Here is a 10605-nt window from a genome sequence, read left to right as displayed (position 1 = left end):
TTTCCAAACACATGCTATAATATATATTACTGGACATGTGTTACTCCCTCCGTCCCCCTCAATTGTTTACATTGGAGGGGGACACGGAGACCAAGACAATGTATGAAAAATGAGTAAAGTTAGATGAAAAGTGGGTAAAGTGGTGGGACCTATCAATATTTAATAATAGATGTGAGATAGTGGAGGAAAATAGTGGGTGTAAGAGCATCTCCAATGGTGCTCCTAAATCATTCCTTAAAAAATAATATAAAATGTGGCTCCTAGGAAGTTAATACATCGGAAAACGTGAGAACTCCAATGCTACTCTTTATAGTTAGCTCCTAATTCATATTTTATATTTATTTTATATAAATGGGAGGAAAAAGTTAACTAAAAGAGAGAGAAGATTGGAAAGAAAATAATATTATATTGAGTTAAGAGCTACTAGATGCTCTTTAAAAGAAAGGAGAGAGAGTAACCTCCTAAATTTTTAAAGAGTATCTAGAAGCCCATTGGAGCACTAGATTTTGATTTGCTCCTAAAATTTGGACTTAGGAGCTTGTTTAGAGAACCCGTTGAAGTTGCTCTAATAGTAGTTTTTATTGTTAAATATGAGATAGTGGGGGAAGATGGTGGATGTAATGATGAGAAAAACTTACTATTTATGGTAATGTAAAGAAATGAGAGGGACATCCCAAAATAGTAACTGTAAACAAATGAGAGGGACAGAGGGAGTACATGCTATAAATAATTGGTCTAAAACTATGATAGATATCCTCAAGGACCTCAACTGGGCCCAAGGATAAGCTGCCTGCCAGCATCATGCATAATCAAATGGATATAATTTTTATAAAAAAAAAAAAAATCTACACAGCTAAAAAGTGTTTTAAATTAAACATGACACACAGCCTCCCCTTCAAAATTATAGATCGATATTTAATTCAAAATTTGGGGGGGCATCACCCTATGAAAACCTGCATATGGGTCATTAATATGATTCCCAGCAAAGCATTCTCTAGCAATAATTCTTGCAAGAACTTCCAGTACGGCATCAACCCAAACTCAGAATTACTGCACCTTACACTGTAAAACAAAATAATGAAGGGGATTCCGAATTAAATTCTCGTAGATTCATGTTTTAGAATATCTGGAACACAACAAAAATTGAAAAAAAGGGAACAATTTGATACCTTCACTCTTCAATCAAACTCCGCAACTGTTCTCTGAATGTGGCGACTTTGGTTGCTTCAACAGCCATGGCTAAACCCACTATCTTGTAGTTTTTCAACTGTAACAATAGGTAGATATACTGAGCAAACATTGAAATTTGATTCCAAACTGATGGCTGTTCCCGTACAACAAAGCATCACATGAGTTACAAATATTGCACAAAAGTTGATTTACCTATCTACTAAAAAACATTTCAACTCAACAATAGTTATTGCAATAACTGTCCCTCCATCATGAAAAGACCTAATTCTTGACTTATACATAATTTCATTAAGAATAAACAGTAAGCATTGCATAATACATGAGATGCACATGTTAATTTAGAATTATTATGAAATTTTGTATAGATCTTTGTACCCCCTCCTGTAACTAAAAATCAAGAGAAGATTACTACTTTCTTCTTCAGATGGTGAAGGTTGTATTAGTTTGGTTCCTTTCCTAATCAGTGCCAAAATTTACCTCGTGAGCTGTATGCCCTTGGGAATGTAAAGGAAATTTGAACGACCATGAGCAGAGCTGCAACAAAGGTGGAGAGTTATTTAGATGAGGTAACGTTACAATGTGCTCTCACGAATTCAAAAAAAACTTATATACCTCATGTAAAATTTCTTCTTCGGGCTTAGTATATATGATAGCTTCTTCACTGCTACTTGTCCTATTATGTTTGTTGTTAATTTTCTTAAGCTGCAAGTAACAATAAAATACCAACAAGAATTTCACGCATTTGTGGATCAATGGGAGATCAATAGAAAAAGTACAACCACAGGGGAAAAGTATATCAATTACCTCATATATCTTGCCAACAATTAAGTAATACTTGAAACAAAATGAATTTCTCAGTTCCTTTGTTGGCTTCAGAAAGAAAAGGAGCAAAATGTTACAATTTCAAAATAAAATCCGTTGCAAAGAAAAGAATAAATACTAAAAGAGATCAAGGTAATCTTTCAAAGCCCTTACAGATCCATGTGAAAAATAATGATACTAAGGCTCCGTCCATTTCCTGGTTTTCCGGTTTTTGTTAGGTCCAAGGAAGATATTTTCAAATTTTGATTTTATGGCACTTATAAATTTTGTGAAAATAATATTAGGACTGTCCTGTATTAGTTTGGTTCAAGGAGAACAATATATTTTTAATAGGTAAATTCCTTTGGAAAATATTATAAAATCTAAAACATGACTCCCTCTTTCAGAAAGAGAGAAACATATTCCAAATTGATCGATTTCTCACCATTTTTCATACTTCTTTCAAGACAGTCCTCTATAGTCAGATAAATCAATTGCAGAATACTATTCTACAGGAGTTTATTATCTGAAAATGTTCTCCAAATTCAAGCTGTTTTCCAGAAAACACACAGAACCTAAATGGGTAAAATTTTAACAGTTGTGGGGGGAAAAAAGGACATGACAATTGACAGAGGATGCAAGAGAGGTTTGCCACTAAATCCATTGTAAAAGTATTGGCATGTACCTCATCTTCTATTGCCCAAGAAACTTCATCAAACAGAGCATCATAAAGTGGTGGCAAAAGCTGAGGTGGTAGATTTACTACTCGCTGAGAAATCAATAGTCCAACATCCTGTGCTTGCTCTCCTAACATAGTTTCCATGCTCTGTTGTATACTTTTCTCTTGACACACTTCAAGCAGGAATTGCTTGATGTCCATTATGCACTTCTGATCCTGGTCATAGAAAAGATGCAGGCTTGTATGATATAGTTTTATTTACTAAGCTGTCCAGGTACTAGTATATATCTAAACAGTAACCACAGGCCCCAAACTTGATAGTAAAAGTAGCAAATTAAGTATGAATTGTATAATACATTACTCCCACATTTGCATAACTATGCGCAAGTACCATGCATTAAGTGAACAAAATTATAGCATGTTAGGAATCAGCTTAGTAGTAGTCTATAGTAGTAGTAAGGGTAATAGAGTCATTGGTATCAGAGCTCCTATAAACGATCAGCCACTGCTTCAATTGCGTTGTGCTGGTATAAATGAGGTGTGCGGTTGTGGAATCACAGTAATCGCAGTTGTAGTTTGGAAGTTATGATCAAAACAGTCCAGGTACTCTGTTTTCTTAGCTGTTCTCATCAGATCTGTGATTGTGTGGTTGTTTCTGTGAATTTGAAGTGAAGTTTAGTTGATTTTAGTTCGTTTCTAGTAATTAGCAGTTACAGTTTTTTATTATCAGAGAATCACAAACGAAGTTGTTGTAGAGTGTTCTCTGTTAATTGAGGTGTGACTCAGTGGCTGTGTAGTTGACTCAGTAAATTGAAGTAAGAACTGTGTGATTTTGTTATTGTCGTAAGCTTACATCAGAGAATTTGAGTTTTGAGTTGAATGATAGTTGGAGCAATTGTGATAAGGAGTAGGAAGTGTGTTGTTTTCTCAGTGCCTATTAGTGTTTGGTCAATTGCTTGGGAGAATTGCTGGTGAGAACTGTGAAACTGAAATTTTTGTGTGTTGAAGTAATGGAGTGTTGCTGAAGTAATTGAAGAGTGGTACATACAAACTGTTCGACAATTATCTGTGAGGATGAGTTACTACAGATGTGAAGGAAGTTTGTATATACTGAAGGATGGAAGTACTTCTTTGAATTGATTAGTACAAGAGCTGATATACATCAAAAGTATTGTGCACATTGTGTGATAAATTGACTGTGTGAACACCTTGTGGTTGTATTGTCGTTATTGAGGAAACTCTATTGTGGAGTCGTGGAATTTAGGTGAAGAATTGTGATTTTGGATTGTTGATTCTATAGTGTTGAAAAACAGTGGTGTGCTGAAGTTCTTTTGAGTTCAGTTAGTTGTGGCAAGAGAAAATGGAGCTAGTAAGAGATGAGGAGATGGAACTTTTAATGATCTCTTACAAGAAGTTCAACAACAATTTCTCTGGTAAAGAGAGAAGTCTAGTAAGAAACTTGTGAAGTTGGAAGAGTTAATTGACTTGGGCTAATCAGAAAATGGCTGTATTAAAGGACATGAAGCCCAAGAAACGAGAGGAAGGTCTCATGACTACTTGTGGGTGGAAAACTAAGAAAGAACATGGCAATCCCATGCCATCAGAAAGGTCTACATGTGAGCCCTTACAGAACCTCCAGTTAAATCCTCATAAATCTGAAGTAGTTAATGTGGATGATTCGCTACAGAACTCTGAGCAATTTAAGCAATACTGTGCACTCTTTGACATTAGGGATTTGAAGGAAGGTGCAATTGCAAAGATGCCTCTTGAAGGAGAAGTCAAACAATGGTACCAAGATTATGCAGCAGAGTTAAAGTTAAAGATAGGTAGATCTCTTCAAGATAAGCCTCAGGATTCTTATGAAATCTGTAAAGATTTCCAGAGAAGAAGTCTAAGTGCAAAAAAGGTGGAGCATCTGGGAGCCTTATTCAATGAGGAAGAATAAAGAGACATGGACAGTGAAGTGAGTATAATTGAAGAAGAGGAAGTTGTTTATGATATAATTCCATGTGAAGATAAAGAAGATTGGCAATAAGAGGAAATCATTTGTGTAGCTTTGGACCTGGAGGATTCCTTTAAGCCCAGGCAGAATTATGACAGCAATTCTGCTGGTGCCAAGGTGTGGGAATGTATTTCTGACTATATGGAACCCTCTCCATCAAATTTTCCTTCTGACGTTGCATATATGCCTAGAAAGGTACCAGATGAGGTTGGCAATGTTGGAAACTTATCAGAAAAGCAGGATAAACTTTTTGGTGTAAATATTTGATTGCTCACTGGAGACCAAGTTGTTCGAAAAAGATACCAAATGAAAGACAGCAAGAAATGAAATTGGAGATGAATTTAATATCTCTATCATGAAGGGGGGAAGCGAAGAAGATAGTGACATGAAGTTATGGTTCTCTGGACAGGATGATATGACTAAGAATGTAGATAGTTACAAAGTCGAGAAAAGACACGGTGTTGTCGAAGTAGTATCTTCTATGAACTTTACCAACATGAGAGAGATTGTTGGGGCTTTACTTAGCAAAAGAATTGACAGAGAATTTCAAACAGCTAACATTCCTAATGGTTTAGGTATGAAATCTTGCAATTTTGGTAAGGAAAACGTGCTTATCTTTGATCCTGGTGGTGGTCAGGTGCAAAATAAGAACTAAAAGGTGATTATAACGAGTTCAAAGATGTGATCTGGAGTGAGGTGAAGCTAGAAGAAGCTGCTATTCAACTCCCGGTTAAGGGTCAGCTTAGGCATGTGCAGGATCTTGATTTGAAATTCTTGGCAATAGTCAACTACTGAAGGAACCTTCTCAGTTGAAGAGCAAGGTGTTTATTTTTGAGGTTAGGAATCCTCCTAGGCAAGGCCAAAATATTCTGAAAGTGAGTGATGGATTTGATCAAATTGTCAGTGAGATTAATCAGCAACATGTTGATTATGTGGAAACTAGGATGATTGCACTACCCTACAAGCATGAGTACATGGTACTGGACGAACATAAACTTGAAATGAAGAAGTCCATGAGTCCTGAATACCATCAAGCTTCGGAGGAAAGTGTTATAATATACATATTTGATCCAGGAGGAGATTTAAGTTTGTCTCCAAGATGTTCTACTTGGTGTTCTACTTGTATTCTAGGACTTCAACACCTGTTACATGTATCTTCTCAAGGGAAAAGAGCTTTACTTGAAAGAAAAAGTGGATTTGGCACTTGGCAGACATCTAATTGATTTAGGTGGAAAGAAGTTGAAAAATGCAAGATCAACCATGAGGAAATGGCTAATTTTCAAGGGGGGAGAAATGTTAGGAATCAGCTTAGTAGTAGTCTAGGGTAATATAGTCATTTACTATTGTAGAGTTAGTTACAGAGTTCATGGTCTATAAATAGTTGTTAAGTCCTGTACTTTGAGAGGATGCAAATATATGAAAAGGAATGTTACTTATTTCTTTCTCTAAATTCTGTTATTCTTTCTCTCTCTAACTCTCTGCATAATCTCTCTCTTTCTATATAAATTCTCTCTTAAACTCTCTCAATCTACCTCTCTTGCTCTATTCTGCTTATGATCTCAGCTGATATACACAGAAAACACCAAAAATAGCATTAAACAGCTCAGGAAATCAACTAGTTCCTGACGTAGCATCATGGCGACAGCAACTTTTTTGCAAAAACAATGAGAAGTCCTAAAATAGACCAAGGAGTCTGATACAGCACACATACACATATCTCTCTCCATACACACACACACACACATGTATATACAGTACTTACCTTATATCTTTCCAAGTTCAAGACGGTGGCCACTGCATATACTCCATTATCTTCATCATCCTCGATTTTAACAACAGTCCCTACAGTGGTTTGCGCCAGTATCAAGTCTGTAAAGCCACTAGAATCCCATTGTTTATCATCAAGGTAGTTCTGCAGGAGGACCTTAACACCATGGAAGTCATCCGGCTTCGGATCAAAGAAGGCAAAATCTGCTTGGACACTTCCCTTCAAAAAAAAGATAAGATGATATAGAAGTATTAAACATGTCCAAAACAGTAATTCAAAAACATAAATACCAAAAACTTATTGTAGTCTCATAAGTAGCTTACTTCGAACTCTTCATCATCAGAAGATTCAGGTTGTGATTTATGATTTTTCATGGCTAGATTTACACCACTTTTACCTGAAAACATGTCGACAGAATCACTACAAGTAGCATTGATAAAATCAAAAGATTGTGATACGAACGAGTATGACAGTAACAAGTAATTAAAGGATGGAATAAATGACTATAGACAAACTTCACAAGGTAAACACTCGTTAAAAGAATTACTGCAATATAGTTACCTGAAGAGATGAGAGAAGCCTGTCCACTATTTTTGGAGTTACGAATATTGCGATTGACCTTGCAAACAGAGGCAAGGGCCAGTGTACGAGCAAAGCGGGAGAAAGTGATGGGATGGGATCTTAGTCTTCTTGTTATCTTTCGGGGCATACTTAATTTATGATGAATCTTGCAATCCAAGAACTATTAAGCAGAACGTTAATCCCTTGATGGCTCGCACTAAATACAACAAAGAGGAAGAACTTAATAATAAGAACAAATAAAGATTTTGTAATAAACAGACTACTCAAGGCTAGTGAACAGACCAAGATTAACATATGTACAGTAGAATAACTCAGTTACAGGCTAACAGTTATAAGTCTCACTGGAAAAAGCAGGTTTAAAATTTTAAACTATGGCTTGAAAAGAAGAAGTTCCCTCCTTTGCAAGTCCCATTTGTCAGTTTGATTGTTTTATTCGGAATGCTATAAGCTTCAGAGGTTTTTTTAGTGAAGTGCACCGAGTTGTCTACTGCTACTCAGAATTTTAACCTTATAGTTCGCCACATAAATTCATTTCTCTTTACCTCCTATATTAACTTGCATACTTTCCTTCCATCCCACTTTCTGCTGTACAGTGTCTAATAATGTTTCTCGGTAAGCGAGAATTTAAAAATATATTAAATAACTTTAGTTGCGTATGAGAGTAGGTAAAAAAGTCAAAGATGAAGATATGATATGGAACAAGGAGCAAACAGAGAGGCAAAACATAAAGGCATGGCTTCTATCTAAAATCCCCAACAAATTATTTAAATATGTCACATAAAATTCATAAGATGCACAATAAGAAGCATAAGCATCAGAGCAAAGGTATATAATACAAGTGTAATATTGTATAATTTTGAAAAAAGTGAAAATAAATCAAAACCGTAAATCAGCACCAAGTTCTGAATAAAAACCTAAACCAGTCATTCCTTCATTCTCCTCTCTATTTTTCGCTCTCATTTGGCTTTGGCTTTATATTTGCTCCAGAAGATTAAAAAAATAATTAAAAATTAGTTAAAGACGAAGGTTGCCGGCAAAAAAATCCCTTTTAACTTTAATATCTAGAAGCAAATTAACGGTAATAACTCTCCATGGGACGTTATAGTTAGTTTATCAACGCCGTCGATGTAAAATTAAGAAAACTGTACATTATATACTTGTTTATAAAGAAAGTGGGAGAATCATGTGGTCTGGGGATGAGAGAACAATATGTTAAGAAAGTTGGTTGTGAGGATTGGCATGGAGTAACATCCAGCACACAGAAAACCTTGAGCGTATCGTAAGCAAAATATTATCAGGACCGCTCCTGAGGAATACCAGGCCTAACACAAACATTTTTTTCAGGACCCCTAAAGATAAATGTTAAAAATGTTAAGGACAAAATTATCTCTATTTCTCTACTGGTCCGTAACAATGTGGACATGTTCTTGTGTTTAGGTTAGTCACGTGTTCGTCATAACGCCCGTACGATATATTATGCTCATCAGTTACATGACTGAAGCATTGCTAAATGCTGACACTCCCACATTATGTTTGTGCTCCCAGAGCATCCTCTACTTCTTATACTAATAAAACACTGTCTACCTCACATAAAACATTATCAACTCTTTTTAGAAAGTTTGCTGAGATATCCTAGAACCAATTGTTCCCAGTATGCTCCTCGAGACTCTCTATGCAATCATTCTTAATTAGGATCATAGTAAAAGTAAATTTCAACTTATTCTCTCCCTAAAGTCTCAAGCATAAAACCTAATTAACGCCTCCCCATACTCAATCAATTGGTTATCCTCAAAAGCGGTTCTCGTAATTCACCTCACCTCCAACTACAGAGATATTTCATCCCAATTCAAAGACACATTTAAAATAGACGTCCGCTCATGACTAGTGCATTTGCAGAGGAGTCGAATCAAACACTTGGTGTGCAGTGTGCTTAAATAAAACAAAACTAAACACAGTGCTTAAATATTATTATAAAAACAAAAGAAGACATGGGGAAATTGAGAATTAGATAATGCTGAATGGATTATATCATATAAGTTAAACATGAATCACAAAAAAATCTTGAATAACTTGTTAAACAAATTGTCGTTACATAGAGGATATGTAAAAAAACAGAAGTGAAGCACTTACGAAGATGTAATTAGTGTTTGATTACTTTGTTAAACCTTTGTTTTGTTTTGCTTTCGCTGCTCCTGCTCCTAGAACATCTCTCCGGCAACAACTCTACTATATGAGCTACAAGGCTGCTTAATAAAAAGGACGTAAACAGCGGGCCGGGTCAAAAGTGAAGTAAACTCAAGCGGTTGTTTAGGCCTCCATATTATGAAGTGACTCAATTTTTTTTATAGTTTTATATATATATTTAGATTATAATAGTTAAATTTTGATTTGTATTTATGAAAATAAATATTACTCCTACTGTCCCTCTAGATTCTTTACAGTTTCCTCTTTTGGATGTCCCTCTCATTTCTTTACATTACAAAAATTTCCTAACATAGTTAATGGATCCCGCCACTTTCCCACTTTTTCTTCCTTTTCACACTATTTTTACTCCACTATCTCTTTTTTATATATTAAAAATCAATGGGTCCCACCACTTCACCCACTTTTCTTTCTCTTTTCCACTACTTTATACATATTTCTTGACCTCCGTGTCCAATCTCAATGTAAACTATTGAGGGGGACGGAGGGAGTAATTGTTTAAATTTAAAAAATATATATAATAATAAAAAAAATAGTAATATAAATAAGATAAAGTTAAAAAGATAGAATTAGTTGAAGTAAATGATTTTGAATTTTTCAGTGATATGTGCAAGTATTTAATAAATTTAATATATATATTGTTTAAATAAATAATATATATTTTACTTTTCATAATTTTTACGTTATTATAAATTATGCGATTTCTATCTTTTCTGCTATAGTACTCGTTAAAAATTTAATAGTTTAAATGTTATATTAATATACAAATTATTTCAAAAAAATATATGAATGATGTATAAATTTTGCGTAAAATATAAATATAATTATTAATGTTCTCATAAAAAAATATATGTATAATTATTTATAAGAATCCAAAATACTATTACAAATATAAAAAATAAGTATTACATAAAAATTATCATAAATTTATATATTAAACAAAATAAAAATATTTATATATATATATATATATATATATATATATATATATATATATATATATGAAAGATGTGGGGTAATAATTAGTATACTTGGGCCGTACATGCTTACCGAGCGAAAGAAGGACTCGGGCCACAGATGTACTCGTAGTTTCTGACGGATTAAAGCCCAAATGCTAATGAAGATATATACTCCCTCCGTCCCTTATTATGTGAATTGGTTTGACTTTCACGGAAATTAAGAAAAATATAGTAAATGTAGTTGAAAAGTGAGTAAAGTGATGGGATCTATTAATATTTAATAATAGATTGGAGATAGTGGAGTAAAGTAGTGGGTGTAATAGTGTTTATTTAATAAAAAGAAAGTATAAAATATAGAGGTAGTGGGTGGAACAGCGAAAAGTAATGTTCAAAAATAGTACTCCCTCCGTCCCCTTGAGTT

The 10605-nt window shown here is 34.4% G+C and overlaps 1 protein-coding gene across 2 annotated transcripts; it reads right to left on the bottom strand.

Moving 5' to 3' along the window:
* Positions 1-703: 703 nt before the first annotated feature.
* Positions 704-9347, bottom strand: LOC108216244 (protein BCCIP homolog). 2 transcript variants are annotated; one of them, XM_017388951.2, is made up of 10 exons: positions 9154-9347; positions 7003-7219; positions 6765-6838; positions 6436-6660; positions 2678-2887; positions 1996-2061; positions 1804-1893; positions 1669-1725; positions 1170-1267; positions 704-1062 (listed from the first exon to the last, which is right to left on the bottom strand). In XM_017388951.2, the coding sequence occupies exons 2-9, from the start codon at positions 7148-7150 to the stop codon at positions 1172-1174; spliced, it is 966 nt and encodes a 321-aa protein (XP_017244440.1). In that variant the 5' UTR covers positions 7151-7219; positions 9154-9347; the 3' UTR covers positions 704-1062; positions 1170-1171. The 2 variants fall into 2 exon arrangements, with proteins under 2 accessions (XP_017244440.1, XP_063948730.1); XM_064092660.1 differs by having other exon boundaries at positions 924-1062; positions 7003-7183; positions 9154-9291.
* Positions 9348-10605: the final 1258 nt, after the last annotated feature.

This window comes from Daucus carota, chromosome 4, assembly GCF_001625215.2.
Source record: "Daucus carota subsp. sativus chromosome 4, DH1 v3.0, whole genome shotgun sequence".
NCBI lineage: Eukaryota > Viridiplantae > Streptophyta > Magnoliopsida > Apiales > Apiaceae > Daucus > Daucus carota.
This window is presented reverse-complemented; position numbering and strand designations above follow the sequence as displayed.